The 26,990-nt window shown below is 53.5% G+C and overlaps 1 protein-coding gene across 1 annotated transcript; it reads left to right on the top strand.

The window, feature by feature from the left end:
• Positions 1 to 6,081: 6,081 nt before the first annotated feature.
• Positions 6,082 to 7,985, top strand: GSC (goosecoid homeobox). The gene is made up of 3 exons (XM_047079913.1): positions 6,082 to 6,436; positions 6,913 to 7,172; positions 7,492 to 7,985. Exons 1-3 carry the CDS (start codon positions 6,082 to 6,084, stop codon positions 7,645 to 7,647), a joined length of 771 nt encoding a protein of 256 aa, XP_046935869.1. The 3' UTR covers positions 7,648 to 7,985.
• The last annotated feature ends 19,005 nt before the right edge of the window (positions 7,986 to 26,990 follow it).

Here is a 26,990-nt window from a genome sequence, read left to right on the forward strand (position 1 = left end):
TTGGAATGCGTAAGAAATGTAAATAAAACACCTCCTCCTGTCTTTCCCGGCCAGTCTTCTTTCTTAATCACATTTTGTCTCCCGGACAGTCTCTCTATAAAGAAGATCTCACTCTGCTTGGTGGCTCAACTGTGCACAAACTGGTCTCTGTTGCTTCCTGTCTCCCCTCAGTGTTTCCAGAACTTCACAGAGGGGCGAGGTCTCTCGGCAAAGTCTGCGTAGGACAAAGCTGACGTACAGGATAAATAGGGTAGGACCAGGAGAACACAGGGCTTGAAGGGGAGGTGGCCGCCACGGCAATTGTGTGGCCCCGTCTAGCACCCGGGGTAACTGGCAAGCTACAGCTGGCTCTGTAACCAGCCTTCCAATCCACATTCCAAGCTTGTTTACGGAGACGATGGATATATGAGCAACAAATGGGTTTATGCAGATGTATACGTGTTTCAGAAACACTGGCAGCCCAGAGGGGTCTCTGAACTGCACCCCATGCAGACTGTGCCTTTTCCAGCCACAGCCTCCCACTGAGAAAGACCCCCCCCCACCATGCGTGACTCAGACGTGCCATTTTGTGTCCAGCGATCCCATGCCCAGGATTCTCCTCCCAGACTGATTTTTGATCTTAATGGGTTCTGTGACACAGAGCCATCTCGCCGCTAACATCCTGAAGTGATACCTAGATTTTTAACACCTATTTGCGTGTTGGACTGATTGACTCGGCTCTAAGATAAGCATTTAATGACAAGGCAGTCAGTCCCAGTCCTGCTTAAGTGTCCTCTCAGATGGGCTGGCTTAAAGAAAGATGACAGAAAATGTTCTTTAATAACTATGGTTTATCCATTTCTTTCAGATAGTAAGTGGCACATTCTCCCTTCATTTGCAGCTTTTAATCCCAAATGGACATCGCTTTTGAAATATCCTCTTTCTTTCTTTTTCTTTCTTTCCTTTTTTTTTTTTCTCTCCCTGAGGCTGCCACTGGAAAGTTGAAATCTAGCAAGAATGTAATGGTAGATGCCAGCTTTCTGAATTACAGGGTGACTGCCTGAGCTGATCCTAAAAAGCGAGTGTCTTTTTTATACCGCATAAAAGGCTGAAATGTTTACATATCAAAAGGCTATAGGCCAATTTCTGTCAAAATTACACATGAAGTTAAGCAGTACAAGCAATTTATTTAAACACTAGTCATTGTAGAAAAATTCAAAACCATATGCTCTTTGAGCAGCTTTTCACAAATGCATTTGACCCATGACTTGGCTAGACATACAAGCTTCATAATTTACTCTAAATTTCAAATCCCCTTGACGTTTAAATAAAAGATCTTCATTAATGAGGTTTACATGAATGAAAACTTTAGAAGCTGATATCGGTGAGCGAGGGGCTTCGGGAACTGTCTGTGCACTCGCTCTAATTTTCAACTGACTGACTTTGCTAATCATTTCAAGAGAAAGTTCCACTGAGAACAAATTATCGGCATTTGCATTCTGCGAGTTGCCAAAGCGATGGTGCAGTCCCTTTGAAACAAACTTTGGTAAATAGCTCCGCTGAAGGAGGATTTCTCCAACCCTGAAAACCCAAGGCTATTTTTTTTTCGGATGCTTTGGGAAGACGTCATTTTTCGCCACCCTTTTCTCCCCCACTCCCACCCCCCTCCACACACCCCGAGTTATGTTGAATTTTCCTAACACCTTGATTATTTCGTCCTCCGAGGCTCAGTGCGCCTGTTTGGAATGTTGCAAAACTTGCGGCAAAACTCAGCCTAGTAAGGGTCCCTATATCCCGGTTGAATGGGCGCGCTGCCCTTAGCAGGGACCGCGTCTACACCTGGAGCTGTACTCCACCCACCCAACCTCACGCGGAAAACCCCCTGGGGCTACCGGAGGTGTCCTCGGAGCAGCAGGGCCATGGACCGGGGTTTGAGCACTATTTTTGAGGCACTGGATTTTTTTTTTTTAAAGCCCACCTACAAACAATACAGCCGATCTGCGCTGTGGAGACCGTCTGGGGTCTCAACACCGCGCACCCGCTGCAGCCGGGTCTGTGCATTGTTCCTAATTCCTCTGACCCACCTAATTCGCCCTCCTCCGAGGGGGCTCCCTACCTTTGTAAAGGACACGCCGGCTTTTTGCCCATGCCACGAAAAATCTTCTTAAGGGCATCCGATTATGAGCTGTGCTCTGTGACCGGGAGAGAGGCTGAAAGAATTAAGAAAAGAAAGTTCCTGAAACCGTAAGAAGTTGGGACCGCATATGCATTTTTTTTTTTTTTACAGCCATGGGTGCACGTGTGTGAGTGTGTGGAAGGGCAGTGGGCGACAGTTTTCTCCCTAATGAAAATATCTTGGGGGCGGGAAGAGATACCCAGACGCACACTCCAAATCTGGGCACTCGGTTTTAAATCAGAGAAGCAATTTAGTCTAGGCTCTATGAATCAATTTAGCGATGACTGCGGAGCAAAAGCGCCTTTAGAGATGCCGACCCGCACATATACCTTACGCATTCGGAATCCGCTGATCTATTCTTTAATATATTAAAAATGAGGGTCATTACCGGGGCGACGGACTCCTCAACAAACACATTTTCATAGACTTCTGGCATGGTGATTGCTTCGCGTGAAATCGTGTTTGGGTGATAATAAGTAAAATCAGCGGCGTGTTTATTGCACGTCCCACCTCAGCGCTTGCTGGCCGCCTCTGGCCGCTCCCGGTCCTCCCATGCTGAGCGGTGCGTGCGGGCGGACAAACAATCGCTTAGCAACACGAGGCAGGCAATTTGCGTGCGTTGCATTTGTTATTCGAATTGCGCCCGGCGAGGCTAGGCGATGATTGTTTGGCGCCTTGCGGACACTTGTGGGTTTGGGCCCCGCAGAGGACGCTCAGCGCGGACATCGCACCGCTGACTGCCTTCCCGGGCTCCTGCCTCCCCGCGGACAAGGCGCAGCCTGCAGATCGAGGGGCAACGGGGATGGGGAGACCCCGCCTCGCAGGGGGTGAGCTCCCTGGGAGACTGAATGCCTGGAGTCAGAGCTCCGTCTGGGTCCCTGTGACCTCTTCCCGGAAAGTCCCTTCTGCAAGAGCACAGAGCTTTCTCACTCCCTTTTCCTGATCTTGGACCCAGCTGATAGAGACCCTGACCCGGGTGGGGGTGGGGATAGGCTGCATCTTGGCCTCAATGAAAAGTACTAGAAAAATGCCCCCCAAGCTACCCCAGGCGACAGTCACCTAGCCTCGAGAATTCTCACAGTTTTAAGGGACCCAATGATTGTTGGCGTCGGTTCCATCCACTAAAAACTACCACGACCTAGACAGGTATTTGCAAGGTGATTGATTTGCAAGGTGGCAACGTTGGGTCTAGAATTCTGACGCTCAGACTCGAGATACAGTGCTCTTCCTTAAAGGGGTCGGAGGGTACCATGAGAGGATTGCAGAAAAGCAAGAGGCGAAGTCTAGGGCGTTGCTAAATCTCATTATTAAAGAGAACAATGTACCAAGTGGAAGGAGGCAGTATGCTTGGGGGGCGGGGGCAGGCTGCCTTATTCAAAAACTACAAAGCACTCTTAAATTTGTGGCTGAAGTCTCGGCGCCTTGCGGTTCCGAACACCTCTGCAGAAACAGACGAGGACTCCGTCCCGAAACCCTTCTGCCTCCGCCCAGCTCAGCAAAGGTCTTAAAAAATCCACGCACGCACGCACGCACGCACTGCCCAGGGCGCCCAACGCCGAACACAAACGCAGCCAGAGTCGCCGAAGGAGTTGCGGCCCCTAGTTGTCTTTCATCAATCGCCCTGCAGAATTCAACCCAGGAAAGGTTGGCGGAGAATATGTGCCCGGAAACTGGTGATTTTTAAGTCTCCCACAGCAAATGCCTCCATCCCTGGTTAGTAGCAAAGGGAAAGGGCTGCACTTCTTACCCTAGACGTGACCTCTCTGAAGGAGAGGGTCACACTCCATCCCCTGGGAGCAGTTTTTATTGTAAAAAAAAAATCGATTGCCTCCCCAAACTGAGACCCATCTCGGTCTCGCCCTAGTCTCCCCCTACAACTACTTCTTCTTCTGCTCAGCATTAGAAGCAAGGCTCCTGGGCCACGAGCGGGTGGGCCCGAGGGTGCAGAGTCCACGAAGGGAGGCCTAGGAGAAGCGCCGCCGCCTAGCTTCTCGCCGCCACGCCTGCGCGCGGCAGGGGTTGTGCGCCCCGGGCCGGACCAAACCCCCGCGCCTTCGCTCCTCTGACCCGGGAACACGAATTGACAAGTGCCCTTTCCCCTTTGCCCTACCGCCCGGGAGGAGGCAGCCCACAGACGTGGCCTGACCGAAGCAACATCAGACAAGCCGGCAGGGACCCTTGTTAATTAGCCAGAGAGCTACAGGGAGAAAATGGGCGTGAGTTAAAAGCGGCCCTCCTTCGGGAAACCCGAGTTGCCCCCCAACCCGGCCCTCGGCTGTCTCGTTTGGGCTCGGCACTACCCCTTTTCCTGAAGCGGCTGGGGGTGCCTGCGCGAAGGGCCGAGAAAGGTCAGTTCTGCGAGACTGGGGCTTACGCCGGGCCCGCAGGACCTCCGGGGCGACGACTTTCGTTCCGCGCGTATCGTCGCCTACCTTCTCGAAAGGCGCTCTGCCGCCTGCGCACGGTGGTGGGCTTGGATGCGCCTACGGCAGCTCCGGCGGACCGGCCGTGCCGCGCGGAGGATCCCGCAAATCACCGCGGCCGCCTGCCGCGAGCAGAGTCCGGCTTGGGCCAGGCCGCCGGGGCTCCGGGAGTCCAGCCTGGGCCTGTTGGGCGAAGGACAGCTAGGTGGCCTGTCCCAGTCGGGGAACCGGCGAGACGCACGGGGGGGGAATTCGACTCAGTTGTTGGGGAATGGGGTGAGGAATCCCAAAAGCCCCGTTTTGGGATTGAAAACAAAAACAGTATGGGGGAGAAGACACCCCATTTCCAAAAGCGATTTTTACCAAAGAAAAGAAAAAAAGCAAACAAACATAGACCTACCGGCCCCCACACAGGGAGCAGCGGGAAGCATCGCTTCTAGAATGCTGCTCTTGGTGGCGAATTTTAAATAGCGGCTGAATTTCGTGTCCGCTGTGTAAGGGCCTACGGGTTCTTATGGTAGATTTCAGAGCCAAAGTGACTGCAATATATATATATATGCATGTATTTTAAGAACCACAACGCACCTCTTTCGTCGTTTTTGCCTTTAGAAATTTTGGCCTTTGCAAAAACAAAAAGGTTGGGGTGGGGTTAACCAGTTCCACTAGGGAGAAAACCTCAAGATAAAAAAAAAAAACTGAGGTGAAATTAGGCGGTGAGTGCTTGGGGGCTCGGAGGAAAAGCGGAATTTTTAATCTTGCTTGAAAGAGGACGCAGCCCCTCGCATTTTCTAAAACAAAACAAATTCCGACGTGGGGAGAAAAAGTAGCCTCAAAGTAAAACTGGCCACAATGAATTTGAGTTTCTCGCAGAGGAAATCGCACCCAATAATAGGACCCAATCTGAGAAAAAAAAAAAAAAGGGTGGGGGCGGAGAGGTCGGGCGCAAGGAGTTGTTAACTGCGCCGCACAATGGAATTAATGAGATTAACCGGAGTAATTAGGACGCCCGCCCAGCTCGGCCGGCCCGCGGCGGGGCCGCTGAATGGGAAAGATTAGGTTAATTTCATTAATTTGCAATCCACAATCCCTTTTCTGGCCCCCGCAACCCCCTCCCCTTGGCACCTCTCCCCCCTCCCCCTCCCCTAAAGCCCCCCCCCCCCCACCCAAAGGAACCGAAAGGGCCAAATCTGGTTCTGTTTGTCATCTGCATATTACCAGGAACTAAATCCAGGATGACGTCGACTCAGTATAAAACCAACAAGAGGTTCAGCTGGTCTAAACTCCGTCCTACCCGCGGGTTGGGTTCAGCGAACGCTGCCGAGAGGGGAGGGCGGGAGGAGGGAGAGCGGACGCAGGGGGCGGGGAGGGGCGCGGGGCTGCGCGCTCGCCCGCGCTCTCTTTCGGTTTGGTCGGCCGCTGGAGGAGAGTGGACCCCCCCCCCACTTTGAGGCTTTTTCCCCGGCGCCTCCCTGCCGCCCCCCGGTCCCGGCGCGGGGCTCGGGGATGCCCGCCAGCATGTTCAGCATCGACAACATCCTGGCCGCCCGGCCGCGCTGCAAAGACTCGGTGCTGCCAGTGGCGCCCAGCGCCGCGGCTCCCGTCGTCTTCCCGGCCCTGCACGGGGACTCGCTCTACGGCGCCGGCGGCGGCGCCTCCTCGGACTATGGCGCCTTCTATCCGCGCCCGGTGGCCCCCGGCGGCGCAGGCCTCCCGGCCGCGGTCGGCGGCTCCCGCCTCGGCTACAACAACTACTTCTACGGGCAGCTGCACGTGCAGGCGGCGCCCGTGGGCCCGGCCTGCTGCGGGGCCGTGCCGCCGCTGGGTGCCCAGCAGTGCTCCTGCGTCCCGACGCCCCCAGGTAGGGTCGCGCTCTCGCCGGCCTCCTCCGCCTGCCTCGGTCCTCAGTCCCTAGAGCGTGGGTGGGCGGCGGCGCTTGCTATTTTCACTTCGCGCAAACTTTTCTCCTTGCAAAAATAAACTTTCCCCACCCTCCCCCTCCACTTTTTTTTTCTTTTTTTCTTTTTTTTTTGCCGATCGGGCACGGGGGATTGTACACTTGCTGCAAACTTTAGGCGAGAGTTAGCGGAAACTGTAACTTAGTGCCTGCATGGGGAGACTAGGCTTTTGGGATTCCCTAGCTGGCTTTGGGAGTGTGCGCGTGGACGCTCTAGCACGCTTCCCCCATTTCCCTGCATCTTCGGTTTCCGCGCACCCCCGCTTCCCAGCACCCCCTTGCAGAGGATTTTCCAGTCGGAGTGGGTCGCGGACAGGCGGGCTGGCGTGTGCGCCCCGTGGCAAGGAAGGCGGCTGACCGTGCGTCTTACTCTGTCGCAGGCTACGAGGGCCCCGGCTCGGTGCTAGTGTCCCCAGTGCCGCACCAGATGCTGCCCTACATGAACGTGGGCACACTGTCGCGCACCGAGCTGCAACTCCTCAACCAGCTGCACTGCCGGCGGAAGCGGCGGCACCGCACCATCTTCACGGACGAGCAGCTCGAAGCGCTGGAGAACCTCTTCCAGGAGACCAAGTACCCAGACGTGGGTACCCGCGAGCAGCTGGCCCGGAAGGTGCACCTCCGCGAGGAGAAAGTGGAGGTGGGCGCGCCTGCTGGCCCTCCATGGCGAGATCGGGCCCCCGCCGGGTTTGCTCGGTTCTGCTCGGGTCTCCCTGAACTTGCAAAACATCCCGTGGAGGCCCGGAGGCTGCTGGAGGGCGCTTTAGGCCCAGGAAGTTGAATGGAAATGCGGAAGCGGGAGCGAGTCTCCTGTCCTTTTGTTGGCGTGCGCGCGGGGTCCCCGGGTTCCGAGCCCACGCCGGCGTCACGCGCGGCCACGGAGGGCCCCGGGGGTGCCCTGGCCGTGGGGGAGCGCGCCTTTGATCTTAACTGTTGTTTTGTCCTCCGTTGCGCAACAGGTCTGGTTTAAAAATCGCCGTGCCAAATGGAGGCGGCAGAAGCGGTCCTCGTCGGAGGAGTCGGAAAACGCCGAGAAGTGGAACAAGACGTCGTCAAAGGCGTCGCCCGAGAAGAGGGAAGAGGAAGGTAAAAGCGATTTGGACTCGGACAGCTGACGGCCGCGGGCCGGCTGTGGCTCTTGACTAACTCGAAGGACTTGCACAGACAGACGATGCTACTTTCTTGCACACGCGCTGCCTTGCGGGAGGGGGCCGAGAAAGAGGAACGAGGAGCTGTAAATAGTGTACAGAGCCCGGAGGGTTGGCGCCTGGGGTCGGGGGTGCGCAGGGGCTCGAGCCCCGAAGTCCAAGGCCGCCAGCGCCTCGCTCCCCACCGTAGTATTTATAGTTAAGTTAACGGTGACGATACAATAAAGTGATGGCGATGTAGTCGGGCCACATTCTGTATTTCATACCCACCGCCCCCCACCCCCATCTGAGGCCCAGAAAAGAAATCTACGTAGTTTGTAGCTTCAAATGAAAAAATTGGGCAGCTCTGACCTGTCCGGGGACAAAAAAAGAAAAGAAAAGAAACCCTGGATATGAAGCAGTCGCAGGACGGGTGTCTTGGTTTAAAATCCGTTTCGTCTCTAGGAAGGGGTGGAGAGGGACTTTGCCCGGCTGCTGGGGGTGGTAGCATTGCCCATGAGAGGGGACAGCATGGGGTTCCTTCTCCCCCTCGCCCGCGGGGAGAACCAGGACTCTTTTCCTCCTTGCCGCCTAGGGAAGCCAGAGCGAGAAAGCAGGATCCGCCCTGGAGCTGGGGGATCTGGGAGCCTCTCCAGAGCCGGCTCACGGGTCCCTGTTCCCACGAAATCCCCAGGCCTGAGGGTGGAATTAGGTGGCGGGCGTGCCTCTTTCCCGACACTTCTCTCACTTTTCTGGATCTTTCATGGCCACTCCGCCGCTCTGAGCCGGCACGTCTCCCGCCTGGCGGCTCTCAGCTGCAGGTCCGCAGAGCCTAGTGGGGACCCCGGCCATCGCTGGCCCCACGGTGCTTTAGCCCAGGCATTTGGGGTGGCCACAGGTACCTGCCCTGAGTTCTGGGGGCCACCGGGTATAAGAGTGCCACGCCGGGGCAGTGGCGGTGCTGACTGACGCCTTTGGTCTTCTCCTGCTGCCGCTGCCGCCGCCCAAGGTCTCCTATCTGCATTAGCTGGGGTCGCCTCGGCTGGTGTGCTGGTCAGCAGCCTGTGAGGGATGGAGAGGCCCGGAAGCTTCCCCGTGTGGTGCCGGCTGAGCACTTGGGCCAGGGATGAAGACCAGAGCGTGCACGCTGTATGGTTCCCCAGCCCACGGGGCCGGGGTTAGGGTGGGTGGAGGCCAAGGGCCCGCAGAATTGGTTTTGAATGTTTCTGCTTTACTGATTTTACAACAAATCCATTTTATAGATAAGGAAGCTAAGGCTCAGAGAGCTTCCCGGCTTGGCTGATGGGGGTGCTGCCCAGGGAGCAATGACCTTGTTCTTCCTTTTCGGCTGCCTGCCTCCGGTATTTAGTGCGAGGTCCCTCCAGGGGAAGGCTGTGCATCCTGGCTGTGGACTGGGCCCCGGCAGAATAGCCTTTCCCAAGAGGCGGTATTTTTCCTACAGCTTTTTTGTGTTTAAAAGGTAAAAGTAATTCCTGGAACAGGTGAAAAGACACTTCGGAAATAGGAAGTGTCTCCCCCCTTATCACCTTTTGAATAAGGAGTATCTCTAGATGGAAGTAGGAGACAGCCAGGTCTGCCTCAAGGGTCAAGACTGCCTTGGTGCATGTGTGCCCTTGAGCAAATTATGGAACCCCTTGCTGTTATGGGCTGTAAAATGGGTACAACGATAATGTCTGCTCCCCAGGGCTAGTGTGGACATTAAAGGCATGGCCTCCTGTGTAATAATAGCTTGCATGGGGGAAATCGTTCAACATGGCTACTTTTTTTTTTTTAAATACGTACTATTATGGTTTATATTGTATCGGACCCGGCACTTCAGGATTTTTTTTTTTTTTTTTTTTTTTTTTTACATTTTCTCATTTTACTTTTCAAGAATTCTGTGATGGGGGGTTTTCACCAGTTTACAGACGAGGAAGTTAAGGATCAGGAAAGTGAAATACTTTTAACAACATTTGGTTTTAGAAAGTAATCGTCTTTGCCCAAGTGAGTCTTAATACTATAATTGGCCATGTTTCCACTAATGCTCGTTCTGGTGAGAGATAGTCAGAAGCCATCAATTTCAGATGAAACTTGCAATGGCTGTTCTAGATCTTCCTTAGACCTCAGGCTTCCATGGCCTGGCCTGCCCTGCACCCCTCCTCCTCCACTGCTGTCCCTAGGTCTTGTCCTCTGTCCCATAGGAGAGGGGTGAGCCTGCAGAGGGATCCAGGAAGAGCTCTGACTTCTACCCTTCCTTCAACGCTCCATTAGTCTAGAACATTCTAGACTAGTAGGACAGAAGTGGGTGGCATCATTCCAGCCTGAGCCATAAGACATCCTGGAACTCTATCAACCTCTATGTCTCTTTGTGACTCGCCCTGCCCTCGGACTCCCTATAAACAGGGATCTTCCTTTTTTCTTTTCTTTTCTTTTCTTTTCTTTTCTTTTCTTTTCTTTTCTTTTCTTTTCTTTTCTTTTCTTTTCTTTTCTTTTTTTTTCTTTTCTTTTTCTTTTTCTTTTTCTTTCTTTCTTTCTTTCTAACGATCTGCATTTGTCTAGTCTGGAGTGGTGTGGTGCCCACGTCAAGTGACGGGAGAGAGGGATTGCAGGAGGAGTAGGGGTCTCAGACATTCTACCCCCAGAAACACCTGGGGGGAAGCCAGGACAAGTAGAGGGTGCAGGGGGTGCGTGGGCGGGGGAGGAAGACCCAGAAGGGGGCTCCCAGCTCCTGGGGAAGACGCCAGGTGGCAAAAGAGAAATCTTGCCCGTCTAGGGCTCCCACACTGGAGGGTCCTGCAAAGTGCTTCAGCCTTGGCCCAGGTCGCGGGAAACAAGCATAGTAAACGTCTGGAGTGAAGAGGGAAATGTCAGGATGGTCTAATTATATATCGTCCACCCACCTTTTTCTGCATTCCCCGGCCAGCTGTGAGGCTCCGACTTTTGTCTTAACCTGGCTGCTGGAGTCAGGGAGGGCCCGATAGTGTCAAGGGAGAGAAGGCCCTGGGCCTTCAAGAGCCGCCCTTGGGCCTTGTAATTATCTTTGGCGGAAATTCGGATCCCAGTGTTGGAATGTGGTGTATATGCATGTTGAGAGGGGTAAGGCATAGGGCAAGTGACTGCGTGAGCGGCCTGTAGCCTGTACCACACCTTTGCCCCCAAATGAAGGCGTTCTCCCCCATTTGACAGTGGAGCAAACTGAGGCACAGAGTTAACACAAAGGGCCAAGATGAGAACGGTCATCTTTAAGGGACAAGGCTCTTAACCGTTTCCGTAAATCAGGCTGCCTCTCAGAACTGGGTGTTCTTTTTGGTGGTGATACAACCGTGGGTAAAAGTTCCCCAACAGCAAACGATGCAGGAGTGAATGCACTTGCCCCTGGGGCACATAGGAATTAACGTGCCCTAAAGTGCCAGAAAGATTCTGGGAAAGAAGCATGACAATTAAAACCCCCCAGAGGGGTCTAGCGCTTTTCAGTGCAAAGGCCTTCCAGAAACATCTCTGGCCCTCAGGGCGTGAGGACCCATTTGGCAGATGGGCAGCAGACGCCCAGAGAGACTAAATGCCTTGCCTGGGACACATAGTAAATGGCACAGCCAGCCCTGAAAACCCCAGACCTGAGCGCACCCTCCCACACACCTCTTGGGATGGTCGCAAGGTATGAGGTTATGGCTTCCAGCTGCCAAGGTCACCTGGGCCAAGGAGGGCGCTGGCTGCAGGCAGCTGACAAGGAAAAGGGAGCGTGGGGGGTGGGGGAGGGGGTGCAGAAATGGGATTCTCAAGTTCTGGATATACCGCACACAGGGTATGTTCTCACTGTTTTCGCAGTGAGCTGGGCATGGGTGGTGGGGGGGAGAGGACTTGAGAACAACCGCTTCACAAACGGCACCCCTGGAGTGTATATCTCCATGACGGTTCTTGAATCCAGTTGCCTTTTGCTGACTTTTGAACTTTGAGCTCCTGTCTTAAGCCTTGGCGTGAAGGATGTCGTTTTAATGGGTATGTGTGAGATGCACGCTGGTTGATTTCTTTCCCGTCTCTTTGTGTTGGGGGCGGTGGCGATTGGAGGCTGGGAGGTAGAGGTCGTGGGGCGCTCTTTCTGAATTGTATGGGGTTGTAAGTGACTCAAGGAAAATTATTCACTCACCAAGACCCTCAGCCAGAGCTCCCCGGTCAGGTCCCTCAAATTCACTTTCCCTTGTTCATTGCACACTGCAAGTGCAAACCTCCACCTTAAGGGAGACACAGTCCCGGCCTGGGGAGGGCAGGGTAACTTGAGCGTGCACTTGGGTGGGGCCATGTGTTCCCCAATTGGGAGTGACCCGGAAGAATTTCCTTCCTCACCCGCACCTGCACAATGGGCTTGAGTGGAGGATTAGAGATAATGTAAGAACCCAACAGAGTGTCTGACACATTTATTATTGAGTGCTTTGAAAAACACCCTCAGATTGGCTGGATAAGGCCCTGCATAAGTAGGTTGGAATTAGGAATTAAGGAATACACCTTGGTTTTAATTATTGCTGGTTTAGGAGTTTATGGGTGACCGCAGGACACAGACTGTAATGAAATTAAATGTGACTGCCGTGGATTTAAGACAAGGAAGCATCTGATAAGGTATAATAGGTTGTATTCTCCCTAAGAGGTTTAGGACAAGGAGATTTAGAGTGAAGGCGAGAATCTGGCCTCGGTTTGGATCCCGTTTCCAAGTTTTATGAAAAGACCTTGAAGTTTTTCAAAAGTAAGATGAAAACAAAATGCAGCAGCCTGTGCAAAGCTCCTTGAAAGTTCTGGAAGAAATAGAGCCAGCTGGGTCTTTTGATTGCGGAAGCTTCTCGCTTGTTGTCGGGGGGGGGGGGGGACACGGTGTGTCCCCGAGGCCTGTCCCCAGAGCCGTGTGACAACATACAAGACCAGACCTGTGGCTTAGTTTTAAACCCGGGTGGGGGTGGGGAGGGGTGAGGCGCCATTGTCCTTGCAATCCAAATGACCCACGAAATAAACAGGATGAATTATGGCATGTTGTGGTATTTTTAAGTGGGTCTATAATTTTTGGATCCCAGCAGCCCTCATTTGTTCTCAAGTGTCCAGCCCTTGGAACCATCAACGAAGAGAGATCTTAAGACTCCCTCTCGCAAACCCTCCGCTCTCCCTTTAAAGTTCATTCCGCTCATACCTTCTGTTTCCCTAATTCTGAGGTCCTCTGGAGTCGGCTGCCCAGGTCGTGCACCCGGGTCCAGCCGAGGGAGCTGCATTTTGCTGAGCATTTGTACTCCCCTCCTTAACCTGAGCTGATTTAGAGAAGCTATAATTAGTGAGATAATTTTAGCTGTGATGGACAGAGTTCAGAAATGTCCATGTCATTTCCTCCCTGACCTGCCAGTTGTGCAGTACTGAGCCCAGGAACCGTTTCCACCCTGTTGCGTTATCGGGGAGGGTGAGCGCAGAAAATGCCAGCACAGGTTAAGGAGACAAACTCTCTTTGGTAACTGAGTTAAGGCTGAGCTCCTTCCCGGGCGTGAACATTCTTTCCTTCGGCTATTGCTATGTTTCCGGTGCTCAGAACTAACACATGGTAACTTGTTTAAAAAACTTTCTGGGGGGGAGGGGAGGGGGAGAGACAGAAATCTCTTAAAAGTAAGGATTTTGGGGGGGAAAAAACCCTGTGATGTCCAGCAGCCTGCAGCGAGGACTACAGCATGCCACAGGTGCACGTGGCGAAGAATTGATACGCGGGCAAGGGCATCCGGCCAGACGGGGTGAGCTTGTGTCTCGGGAGGGCCCCGCACCCGCCAGGTAGCGGCTCACGGCAGGACAGCCTTGGGGCCAGTGTGGTCTGAATCACACCCGCCAGTGTTTGACCAGCCAGCCTCACTGTGACTGTGTCTGCTTTCATCGTGTCCCAAACAAATTATTGACATCACCCGGCAAGGACAAGAGACACTTCTTTCCAGATGGAGTATGGTTAATCCTCCTTTGAAAATCCTCAAAGTGCTAACTATGGGACCAGAGAACTAAAACTGCCCTTCTCCAAGAAACAGGGAGGCCCAGAGCATTTGGAAAGCCCCCTCTGCGAGAAAGACTCAGAACTCTGTGAAGTCGGAATCCCAGCTGGCTGTTTCATCTGAAGATGTTCCGACTCAGGCCAGATGGCTGGGACATTAGGGGGTGCGCATGTTCAACGTTGTTTTGTATTTGAGGAATAAATATTTAAAATCTGAAACCAAGTGAATCACTTTCTACTGAAGTGGGCAGGGCCGCAAAGTCGTGTGTGCCCGTTGATGTCCCCTGCTGTCCTGAACATAACCCCAGCATGCGTGATTCCTGCCACACTCAGCACCTTCAAAGGAGGGTGTCCCCCCCCCCGGGCTGGTGCAGGACGCCGGGAGCCTGGTGGCTCTTCTTCCTCTACCTTAGGGTTGCTGTTTCTGTTTCATGCCTGCTTCTGCGCCCAGACTCCCGAGGTGCTTGGGTGAACGTGGAGAGACCCCCACCCCCGTCCCTTTGTCCCCCACTGGATGAAACCTCTTGGTTTTGTTCCACTTTTGGCCCGTGCGGTAGCTGGTCTCTGATACAAAAGGGAGCAGATGAAAACTTAACCCTTTTCCTGACTGTTAATTAAAACTGAAAAGATCGTAGGTCTTTATGGTTTATTTTTGTCTTTATAGAAGACGTGTGTGTGTGTGTGTGTGTGTGTGTGTGTGTGTGTGTGTGTGTGTGTAGCATTTCTTTCTTTTTTTTTCACAGAAGAGAGATTATTTTTTGCAACTCTCAGGGGGTGTTGTAAAAAAATGTATCTTATGTTAGTTTCGGGATTGACAGTTTCTTCATCATTTTCCAGGGCATGTCTTTATCTAATCCCTTCTAAGCCTTAGGAGTCAGGGGGGAGGTGGTTACCGTCATCTTGTTACATAATAGCAGCTACTTCGACAGCTTTTGCCCTGGGTCTGGCCTGCCTTGTTCTGCTTTTGTCATCTGTACTCAATTAATCCCATCCAGGCCCCTGCGAAGCTGGAATTATTGTCACCATAAAGCACAAGGTGAAATGACGTGTCTATTCAAGGAAGTTTGAATCTTAGACCCCGAGTGCAGTTCTCTGTCTACACTGCCAGACTTTCTTAATAAGGACCAGCCAGGAGGGCTGGGTTCGAATCTCTGCCTGGTCACCAGCAGGCAATGTCACCTTGAAGCTTCAGCCCCCTCCTTTCCAAAATGGGGGGATTATCATTTCCTGCGGCACGTGAAAGACACCTGCGGGTTTTGCAAATGCCGGTGATGAATCACAGTCGATATATCAATGCGGTAGTCATTGTCCTAAGCATATAATCAAACGACATGTTTATGGAAAGCCTTCAGCAAAACAGTAGTAATGATGCCCCTCCCTTCAGGCCACAAATACTAAGAGGGTGCCCAGTCTCTGCTCAGTGCTGTTCTAGTTGCTGGAGAGCCAGCCTCCGTCCTCCTAGAGCGTGCTTGCTATGGGAAGAGACAGTCACCCACCAAATAGGTTGTCATTTCGGACGGTGCTGGGCAAGATGAAAACCGAGTCTGCTGAGGAGAAGGAAGGGTGCTAGGGGCTGGGGCAGGATTTGGGAGATTTTACAGTAGGGTCTGAGGTCTGTGTGGTGAGGGGATTAAACGCCATCTCAAGCAGTCCTCCAGAGCAGGGGTGGGCAGGCTGCAGCCTGAGGGCCAGTCTGGCCCCCTGCCTGTTTTGTCAATAAAGTTTTATTGGAACACAGCTGTGCCTGGTTCATTTGTGTATTGTCTGCGGTTGCTTTCCCTTGTAAACGCAGAGTTGAGTAGTTGCAGTAGCAGCTATAGGGCCCGCAAAAATTGAAACTATCTGCTGTCGGGTCTCTCACAGAATAACTTTGGTGACCCCTGGTCTGAAGTTTCAAGTTTAAACCGAAGATGAAGACTTTGGCTAATAGGGGATGGGGTGAGAATTTGTACCTGTTTGCCTAATGCTTCATTTCCTTTCTCTGTGGTTTCAGCACAGTGTCAGGCCCCTGTGATGGGACTGGGGGCCAGAGGGTCGGCTAGAAGGCAGATCTCGTAGGACACAATATGGTGCCTGAGGCCTGGCATCAGGCCTGCTGCTTTCTCGGTGACGTGCAAGAAATAACTTTAGAACAATGGGAAGCAGGATGTCAAGAAGTGTAAAGTCAGGTGGCATTGACTAGGAAACCAAGAGGGAAGATCGCCGCAACCACAGAAGGCTTCCTGGAGGAAGTGTTCGTTGCAGGGGAGTTAGCATGTGGCCAGGCAGAGCCAAAGCACCAAGACAGGCAGGTATGGTGGCAGCAGGGAGACCAGAGAGGAGGCTGACCGGCCCTCCCATGCCAACATCTCCATGTACGAGCTAGCTCCCTCCGCTCCCCCAATGCTTGCCAAGCCCCTGCTGAGTGCCGGACAGGCCTTCCGGGTGAGTCGTGTCACAGACGTGAAGGGAGCGGTGTCTGTCCTCAGGCGTGGGACTCCGGCTGCTCCAATACTAAAGGACTGGTGCAGGGGTGGGGTGGGGGCCCACGGAATTCTGTGGTTGGGCAGGGGCAGGGTCCTAGAAGCTTCTGAGAGTGGATCATTGGAGCCACATCTTTGAGGCACATGGTGATGCATGGGCGGGGGGCGGGGAGAGCCTTCGGGAGGAGGGGCCAGCTGGGTGGGGAGGTAGGGGTGGAGGTGAACCGGCAGGGAAGGGTTTGGCAGGGCAGAGCCTGGAAGACATTGAAGGCAGCAGCTTGGTGGGTATCTAGTCGGGCGTGTGCAGTGCCCAGGTCACTGTTGTAAAACCAACCTGCAGAATAGGTTTCCCTGCCCTCCCAGATGTCGGAAGATAGCCAGAGAGATGGCCAGGGTCGTGCCAACAGGCGAATGATTCACGTCCACTGCCGGCCACGGGGGGCGGGGGGGGGGGGGTCGGCGTGTCTCCTCAGCCTCTGCCCGGCACCCTCTCCATCTTCTATCGGAGGAGAGAAAAACATCTCACTGGGAGCCTTCTGCAGAGAAGGGCTTTTTGTTTTGTTTTGTTTTGGAAGGGATTTTAAAATACAGTGATTTGTGGTGGGTAGTTGAGTTCATCAAAGTGATTTTTCCAGATGCTGTAATTTTTGGGCAGTGGACACGTCAAGGCTCCCCCATCTCCCCCCGCCTCCCCTACGCTCCAAGTCCCTCTCCGGCCTCAGGCACCAATCCCACCCCACGGGAACTGTCCCAGGCACACATGCAGCATCTTACAGAACCTTCTTCACAGCCATTAACTCTGTCTCTATAGCAACCATGGGATGTGGGCATGCGGGTCTGTTCTTCCCATTTTACAGAGGAGGAACAGGTTCAAAGACACCAAGCCGCTTTCCTAAGATCATACAGCCAGGAAGAGAAGAGCAGAAGAGCAGAAGTCTCCAGCTCTGGAACTTTCCATTGATATCTGGCCCTGTCTGCTCTTGCGATCGCAGCTGCTCTTCCTGGGTGTGGCGGCATGTTGGTTTCAGCGGGAAGTGAGGCCCAAACTTGTGTCCTTCCTGGTAGCTAAATCCTCCAAATGCTGCTGCCTCCGGGCAACCTTCTTGGATCACTCTTGGCTTTCTCACGCCTCAGAGACTTGGGCCTGATCTCTTGTGCATTCCAAGAGTTTATAAAGACCCTCGGATGTACTTAGACTTGCGGCTGTCATGATGTTCCCCACCCAAAATAAATCAAGCTTTGCATTTGCCAGTGACCATGAGATTCTAATGCTTCAGAGAACAGATTTGCCCCAAATCTATTGCTCCTACCCTCCCCCACCGCTGTACAGATGTCCATGGCATTGACGGAGAATCGCACCCTTTCCATATCAAGAGGGATCATCTTCCTCCCAAAACCTCTGGCAAAAGGTGAGCCTGGGGGGAGTTCTATTAACTCACTGGCACAGATTTATTTTTTAAGCTGCTCCAGCTCAGGGAATGGACCCAGGGCAGCTTTGATAACGGAGACAGTGTTGCGAGGCCTTTGCGGTCCGAGTGATCTTTGCTTGCGGTTTCTGCCTGGGCTAAGTGCCCTCACAAGTGGGAAGGGGGTAGCCGTAAGGCTGTGAGTGAGAACAGGGTGACGGGGATGGGGCCGCAGGGATCGGCGCGTCGGAGGGCTGGGGGGTGGAGAGCCATCTTGAGCAGACCAAGCTTTCTTCTGGCTAAGGCAGCCCAGGAACAGCTTAGCTACGGGACTCTGCCTGCCAGCCTGAGCTCCCCGGGCCCAGGGGAAGGGCTCCGTCAGGGTGGGTGGGATCCTCACCCATCTCTGGGCACTGCAGCAGGGTGGGGGGTCCTTGGGGCTGCCTGTCTGAGCACAAGGCCAGAGGACAGGAAGGATTTTCCTCCGCTTGACGCACTTCTCTTCCCGGGAGCTTTGCGGGCAAGTCCGGCGCGGAGAGCGGAGCTGGGCGCATGGTGACAGAGGTCAGGAGAGCGTCTTTGTGCTCCTGTGACCTGGGCCCTGGAAGCTCCAGCCCTAGGCTTCCTCCTCACTGCTCAGTATTACAAAGGCAGGCTTCGAAATCCGGCTGAGCACGGGGGTGGGGAGGAATGGGGTGGAGAGAGAACAGGATCAGCGGTCAGCGGTCGGGAGTTAGGCCTCTGCCACTTCCTGGTTCCGGGGAACGTGGCCTCAGTTTCCCCATCTGTTAGGGGTAGTCATCAGTCCTGCCTTATCCACCTGCCAGGGTTGTTGAGAGGGTCACGCGATTTGATGAAAGCACACGCTCTGTGTGATGGGTCCTGTGACCACGTGTTGAGCCAAGTCCCTGGTGGCAGGCTCCGTGCAGAGCCTGGTGTGGGGTTTGAACTCAGCGAACCGTGAGATCACGACCTGAGCCGAGATCAAGAGGGGGGCGCTTAACCGACGGAACCACCCAGGCGCTCCGAGCATAAGGACTTTTAGATTGTACCTGGCAGTGTCCCTGTCAGCTCCGACACTCTTTACCTCTCTTCTTTGGCCTCTGTCACTCCATCTTGCCTCTTAGAATGATGGAGGAATCCGGTCTGGTCACTGGTCCGGCCAGAGACCTAAGGCCCCTGCCATGTGTTAGGGGCTCCCTTAGAACGCAGGCCACAGAGCTGACTGACTCGTAGAAGCATTTGTGGGACATTTAGTTTGTGCCCTTTGGGGAAAGCTTAGGGCCTCCACAGGTATTGGACCTCGTTTGTCTTTTCCTGTAGTGGGGCTACATTGTGTTCCCCAAAAGATACGTCCATGCCCTAAGCCCCGAAACTGGTGAATGTTGACCCTATTTGGAAAAAGGGTCTTTGTAGATGTAATTAAGTTAAAATCTCAAGATGAAATCATCCTGGATTTAGGGTGGGCACTAAATCCGATGATTGGTATTCTTCTAAGAGAAGGAGAGAAAATCCACCAGGGAGAAGGCCCTGTGGAATGGTACTCTCACAAGCCAAGAAATACCCAGGGCCACCCGGAGCTGGAAGAGACAAGGAGGGGTTCTCCTTGAGAACCTTAGAGGTACCATGACCCTGCCAACACTTAAACTGTGGACTTCTGGTCTCCAGAACTGTAAGATAAAAGAAGTTTCTGTTGTTTCAAGCTACCAAGTTTGGGGAATTTCTTGTAGCAGCCCTAGGAAACGAATACACCTGCTCGGCCCCGAAATGATGTTCTCTAAATCTGACGCATCCTACATTTGTTTATAATGACACTTAATTAAGGTGACTGGGACTTTTTCTTTCCTACCCCACAGCTACTGTTTCCACATTGCATTGCATTTTAGGATCTGTGAAAAGGCAGCAAGGAAAAACCTGATGACTCTTTCGAACTTAGGAAATTTCCATCATTTTCCTTCTGGAAACATTATAGCGTGACATTTACAGGAACACCATCTAAAACTTTGCAGCTCCGAGAGTTGGGTGTGCGGCCTCCGGGAGAGGAGGAGAAGAGAGGCCAGTGACCAGGCAGGCTGGGTTGGTCCTGCCCCCAGACTTAACTCACTGTTTCCCCACCTTTGGGCATCTGTCCATGTGGTTCCCTCTGTCAGGGATGCCTCTTCTCCCCATGGTCCTGCACCTGAAATCCCATCAGTCTTCCAGAACTGCTCAGGGAACAGGAAGCAAGGAAGTGATCCCTGGCCTCTGGTTCAGAGGCTGTGAGTTCTAGTCCTGTGTTTGAGCTTGGAAAAGATTCCTGCCTCTCTGGGCTACAGTTTCCCCTTCTGTAAATTTAGTTGAGCTCAAAGGGCATTTACTAAGCACCTACTCTGTGTCAGGCAGGGTGTTAGATGTTGGGGATTAAAGAGGCTACAGACTATATAAAAAAAAAAAAAAGGCGGGGGATGGGGGAGCCCGGGTGGTTCAGTTGGTTAAACATCTGACTCTTGAGGTCAGCTCAGGTCATGATCTCACGGTTCATGAGTTTGAACACCACGTCGGGCTCTGAACTGTCAGCCGAGCCTGCTTGGGATTTTCTCTCCCTCCTTTTCTGTGCCTCCCCCATCAAAATAAAGAAACTTAAAAAAAAAATGTACAGACTAGTAATATAGTTATTACTTCTAATTTTAGGAGCTGGGCGAGATCTGCAGAATGAATGAGGAAGTGAGTGAATAAATGAGTGCGTGCCTCTCACCATGGGTTTGTGGTTGTCCTTCCCGGGGGGGGGGTGCTATGTGGCGGGAGCGTCTGTGAGCACCTGCCTCTCCTTGCTCTTAACCTTGCTGCGGGCAGGATGGTCTGCAGTGTCAGCCCCAGACAGGCGGGGGGCGGCTACCAATGCTACTGAACTCGAACTCAGATTTTTGCTGAACGATTGGGCTCCTGCGATGTGACCAGGTGTTTGCGTGACGCTCTTGCCCAGACCCTTGAATGTTCACTGAGATGAAATCGTACTGCTGCAAACAGGTTTGAACCCCTAACGAAGTCCCTCTCCCTTGCCTGTGCCGGGGTTCCTGATTTCGACACCATCTGTAGTCACTGAGCCACGGGTTGGGGCTCACGGACTGTTTGTTGCCACCGCCTGGACATTGGATTCAACGCCCCGCTGGCTTTAGACTTGGGCAGACTCCGTTCTCACTCCGGCACTATCCCATCAGGTCATGACCTTCTTGGACTGTCAGATGTAGGCTTCATGACCCTGGGCACGTCCCCTAACCTTCCTGGGCTTCCTTTTCTTCACGACAGAGACAATGGATGCAACGCACTCACCCCAGTGAGCAAATCGTCACAAATCTTGAGCAAATCGTCAAGAACCCAGAGCCGTTACCATCAGGAGCTTTGCGTTATGTTATTTGCTATTCACAATTTTGCCTGTTACTCTAAGCTTAGGGATTCAAGTAGGGGATGGGGAGGGCTGTCAGCTTCCTTACCACAAACTTGGTGACTTAAAACAAGGGAGCTGTATTCTCTCACGCTTCTGGAGGCCAGAAGTCTGAAGTCAAGGTGCTGCTCCCTCCGAAGGCTGTAGGGGAGGCTCTGTTGCTTACTTCTTCCAGCTTCCAAGGGCCTCAGGCATCCTTGGCTCATGGCTGCCTCATGCCCATCTCCACCTGCTGCATGGCCAGCCCCTGTCTCTGTGTCCCATCTCCTCCTTTTTCTCAGAAGGACACTTTTATTGCCCCCCCCTCCCCCCAGTTCCAACATGATCTCACCTTGAGATCCTTAACTTTGTTACATCTGCAAGGACGCCTTTTCTGTATATAGTTACTTTCAGAGGTTCCTGGGGTTAGGATGTGGACACATCTTTTGGGGGCCACCATGGAGCCCACTCCGGGAAGTAGGAAAAGGAGGACTTCCTGTGAACCCATTTCTCGATGCAGTGTTTCTCTTACTTGCTCATTGTTCTAAGAAGGTCTGCAGGTGACCTCTTCCTTGGACACTCGCCGTCCAGTCATGCTGAGGGTGACCTACATGTACCTGTGATGCTCTGAGCCCTGAGGGCCGTCCCGTGGCACTCGCAGGGCAGGCTACAGGTGCCAGGAAGATGACTCTGGCAGGGCAAGTGACAGATGGGACTGAAGACCCCCTACTTTCGTCAGCGTGGGCTGCCCGAACAAAATATTATGGACCGGGTGGCTTAAAGGATAGACCTTTATTTTCTCGGTTCTGGAGGCTGGAAGTCCAAGTTCAAGGTGCTGGGAGGTCTGGTTTCTTGGCTTGTAGACAGCTAGCTGCCTCTTCTCATTTTCACATGGCCCTTCCTCTGCATGCAGGGACACCCTAGTGCCTCTTCCTCTTTCAGGACCCCAATCCTATCTGATGAGGACCCCACCCATGTGACGTCTTTTAACCTCAGTTACCTCCTGAAAGGCCCTATCTCCAAATACAGTTACATGGGGGTTAGGGCTTGGACAACTGAATTTCAGAGGCGGGCACAATTCAGTCTATAATACCCCCTTTGATGATCTTTGCCGACAGAAGCAACATTTTGGTAGACCGGGCCTACCAGATGTTGGATTTCTTCCTTCCTTCCTTCCTTCCTTCCTTCCTTCCTTCCTTCCTTCCTCTTTCTTTCTTTCTTTCTTTCTTTCTTTCTCTCTCTCTCTTTCTTTCTTTCTCTCTCTCTCTCTCTTTATCTTTCTTTCTTTCTCTCTCTCTTTCTTTCTTTCTTTCTTTCTTTCTTTCTTTCTTTCTTTCTTAACGTTTATTTATTTTTGAGAGAGACAGAGAGCACAAGTAGAGAGAGAGGGAGACACAGAATCCAAAGCAGGCTCCAGGCTCTGAGCTGTCAGCACAGAGCCCGATGTGCGACTCAAACTCACAAACGGCGAGATCGTGACCTGAGCCGAAGTCAGACACTTAACCGACCGAGCCGCCCCGGCTCCCCCCAGATGTTGGATTTCTGAAGTCATACGTGACTTCCAGTTTTATTGATCAACACCGCCCATCAGGGCTTCTGCCACCTCTAGACGTTTCCTTAACGCCTTCATGGGCCTCTGCCTGAAAATGCTGCTGGTGACAGCCACCCCACAGACAGCACCAGATGCAACCTGGGGACATTCACACACTGTGTATCCAGACCTCGCCGCACCCTCCCCCTAGAAGCAGGGACAATTCTTTGTTGTGTTTGATTGATGAGGAGCTGGGGGCTCAGGGAGGGGAGATCTCCCAGCTAGGTACCGTCGGGGAGGCGGATGAATTGGATGTGAAACCAACGTCTATCTGACCCCAGGGGCTGTGTTCCTCTCCCTCCCGTCATTTCTTACCTCTCTCGGTTCAGAGGAGACCCTCGAACACCCAACTTGGACACTGCTACCCTTCCTTTTATTCCAGAAGGGCCTGCATTTTCCCCATCCCGCAACTTCTCCGGCTCTCTTTCGGAAGGTTTCAGTCCTGGCCAGATGCACTGTTGTTCCCTCTTCAGTAATCCAAAAGCCAGCTCCGCAGGGACGTCCCCTGGCACGGCACATTCGCCTCCTGCTCTTACATTCAGCGCTTGGGGGAAAAGCCTTCCCCACACGTAGCAACGGTCTCCAGGCTGAGCCGAGCTGAGGGCTTCCAAGTAGAGGGGTCATTTGGATACTGACCAGCATCTTCGCGGGATGGAGGTGACTGCCAGCCAGGCTCGAAGGGTGGGTGTGCTCTTTGCCGCAAAGCAGGGAGGGGGCGGGGGTGACCTCAAGGACGTTCATTCTTTCCAGTGCGTGGGGCGCTCTCGTCACTGCCCCCTGGGAATCTGGACGCGTGTGCCTTTGTAAGAGCGGCCGGTTTTCCGAGCAAAGGTGAGGAGACCCGGCGTGCGGCAACCTCTTGCCCACACGCTTATCCCCAGAAGCATCTGTTGCCGGGATGACGGAAGGCGCTGTCGTCCGCTGTTGCTTTTGTTTGGACATGAGCGAACTTCAGTCATCTTGACCCCATTCAGCTGAATCGTGGAGGCTGCCTGGACGTTCACCGTCCTGAGGGGTTGGTCTGCATTTGGTCCAAATGACGTGACTGCCGACAGAAGGCAGCACAAGTGCTTTAGCAGGCAGGGCAGGACGGTGGGGGGGGGGGAGGACGGGGAGGGAGTGACGAGCTGGCTCTGCTTCCCGAGGCCCCTCGAGCCCGGTGACACAGTGAGCCGTTTAATCTCTCAGAGATACGGTTGCCTCAAGTAGAAAACAGAGCCAATAACTCATACCCCTTTGTTCTCTCCAGGGCAGATTACGGCAATCTTGGAAGCACGAAAGCAACTTTTTTTCCTCCTGTCCCCGAGAGAGGGAGGGATGAGTGGACCCTTCAGATGAATTGGATGTGAAACGGCAGAATATGCCGTTGATAGCAGTCCATATTTTTGCCTGCAGAATGTCGCATCTAAGTATTCTTTTTATAGGCCCGTGACGGAACATCTGGGAGGCCAGATACAGGCCATGTGACTGGGGTCCGGGTTCGTGAGGCAGGTCGAAGCGAGGTGTTTTCCCATTGAATGTTTGTGATCGTGGGTGACGTGGGTGACGTTCCAGGGAGGAAGGGAGGCTCAGGGAGGAGTAGGGGGCGTGGCTAGGATCTCGCTGGAACTGGCTGTGTCTGTGAGGGGAGGGCCAGCTGAGCACAGAGTCCGGGACGGGGGCCTCTCGGGAGTGCCCAGAGCACCCGGAGACGGGGCCGGGAAGAGAGCCTGAGCCTCAGGTCAGGCGGGCAAGGAGTGGTGGAGGCCTGGGCCAGGCCTTCAGGCAGACCCCATCTGCTTTGGGAGTTGAGTGGGGGGGTATACCGGATGGCGCTGTGACAAGGTCAGTGGGCCCAGAGCCCCGGGCAGGGGGCACACCAGGTGCAGGATGGAACATTCTGGGCCTGAGGGGCACCGGGGCAGCACACAGAGGAGCCTGAACTGACCCTCGGGTCCCAGGTCCACAGGAGACCCCGTGTGAATGCAGAGTCCCCGTGGGAACGGCACTATTTTTAGCCAACACTGGGACAGAGGTTCATTTTGCGATGGGACCGTCTCTTGCCTTGACCTCCCCAGGGCTGTCCCTCTCCACCCCGCTCGGCCTGCTCTCAGGGCCCCACATCGGGCCTCACTTGGCTGGTCCCTTCTGGATTTTCTTCTTCCCCCTCTCTCCCTCGCTTTATTCTCTCTTTTCCTGTCTTGCCCTTTTCTCCTCCAACACTTTGCCCTTGGCCGGGAGCTGGGGGGGCAAAGATGAGCAGGGCAGCGCTCCCACCAGGGCGGGAGACAGACTCGAAACCGGAATTCTGTGCAGATAGTGAGCGATGCCGAGAGAAAGGGGTGTGCGGGGCACGGGGAGGCCCCGGGAGGGCCTGGGGCTTCCCTGCAGGTCCCGGGCCTGCCTCAGTCTTCACATCTGTGCAGTGAGCCTGCTGACACCAGCTGGTCCCTGGGGCCCCAGGACTAAACGAGGTAGCACCTGTAAATAGGGCCTTGGGCATCCAGTGTATATGCCCAGCCCGCACCAGCTGCTCTGTGTCACTGTCCTTATTCTTACTCTACCTGGGTAAGGAAAGACATGGGGTCAGGAAAGACCAGAATTAAAGGTTTAAAGAGTCATGCCCTACGGCCTTTTCCAAGGGGGCCACACAAAGGGTGTCCAGGTGGAGTTGACAGAGGCTGGGGGAGGGGGGAGAGGCCCTGGGGGGACAATAGAGGGACTGAATCCGAGGGGTGGAGGCAGCAGGGCCGGATTAGGGGGACTTTAGTGGGACAATGCTCGTTAATAAGGACTGATCCTGGCTTTTCTTTCCCTCAGAATGACGCTCCCCGTGTCCTCACTGAGACAAAGATGTCACAGGATCAGGATAATGAGGTTGATGGTGCCATAAATCGGAGACAGCTCCGTTCACAGCTTAAGATGTGCACAGCTCTGTGAGGCACTTGGGGAGGGCCGCTAGGTTTTCAAGACCATGATTTTTTTTTTTTTTTAATATTCATTTTGGAGAGAGAGAGAGAGAGAGAGAGAGAATGAGTGGGGGAGGGGCAGAGAGAGAGAGAGAGAAGACCCAGAATCTGAAGCAGGCTCCAGGCTCCGAACTCTCGAGCCCCATGCGGGGCTCGAACCCACGGACTGCGAGATCACGACCTGAGCTGAAGTCAGACGACCCACCGACTGAGCCGCCCAGGTGCCCCTCCGTGTTTATTTCCTCCTCTTAGAATCATATAAATCATCCATGCCGGAATATAATTCCGAACCGCGCGGAAGTGCGTAACGAGGAGTGAAAGTCTCCCCTTCCTCGTCGGTGCTTTTCCCCCAGGGGGATGACCTTTGTTCAACGTTTGGAAGTCCCAAGCATCTGTGTGTGTCCGTGTTCATGAACCGGTCCGTCGTGGACACCCCATGGACTTCTCTCTTTGTCAGTCACATACACCAACACCTGCTGTCCGTGGGTACCGGTGTGCCTTCGCGTACGGACACACATTTCCTTATTGCTGGTTAGGAGGCCACTTCTGAACTGTCACAGTTAACGCCTGGAGACCACTGTGCGTGGATCTTGTTGGCCCTTCCCCCACTGGGGGAGGTCCCGAGGGGCAGAATCTGGCTGTGGAATTGCCGGCCAGCCCCGCTTCCCCGCATTAGAGGGGTCAGTCGTGGATTCGTTCGAGGCTGAAGGGGTGGATTTCTTTGTTACTGTTTGATGGCCTTCGTGAACCGCCCGTCACACCTTCCCTATTTTTCTATGGGTCATTTGGCCCTTTTCTTACTGTCAGAGCTTTGAGTAAGTCAGGGCAGCTAGTCCTTGGTCCCTTATATATGCTACTAATATCTTCTCTCAAAGCCTCCGTTCGCATTTTAACTTTGCCAGCGGCCTTTGGCTATAGAGGGCATTTCGTTATGGAGTAAAATTTGTGAATCTATTTCTTTTTTTTTTTTTTTTCTAGAGTTTTTTTCTTTTTTGAGAGAGAGAGTACAAGCAGGGGAGGGGCAGAGAGAGAGGGAGGGGGAATCCTAAGCAGGCTCTGCACTGGCCCTACCTCGTTTAGTCCTGGGCTCATGACCCGAGCTGACGTCAAGAGTCAGACTCTTAACACACTGAGCCACCCAGGTGCCCCAGTGAATCTATTTTCTCCCCTTTTTTTCTTTCTTCCTTTCTTTCTTTCTTTCTTTCTTTCTTTCTTTCTTTCTTTCTTTCATGTGTATTTATTTTTTTGAGAGAGGGAGGGAGAGAGAGAGAGAGAGAGAGAAAAAAAGAGACAGAGTGCGAGCGGAGGAGGGGCAGAGAGAGAGAGGGAGACCCAGAACCCGAAGCAGGCTCCAGGCTCTGAGCTGTCAGCACAGAGCCTGATGTGGGGCTTGAACTCACGAACCCTGAAATCATGACCTGAGCCAAAGTCGGATGCCTAACCGACTGAGCCACCCAGGCGCCCCGGTGAATCTATTTCTTAATGGTTTCTGGGTTATGTCTTGCTTGGAAGGGCATGTTCCACCC

The sequence above is a fragment of the Lynx rufus genome, unplaced genomic scaffold, assembly GCF_022079265.1.
Source record: "Lynx rufus isolate CCGP_SWC_20201006 ecotype Redwood Valley unplaced genomic scaffold, mLynRuf1.p SCAF_17, whole genome shotgun sequence".
Classification (NCBI taxonomy): domain Eukaryota; kingdom Metazoa; phylum Chordata; class Mammalia; order Carnivora; family Felidae; genus Lynx; species Lynx rufus.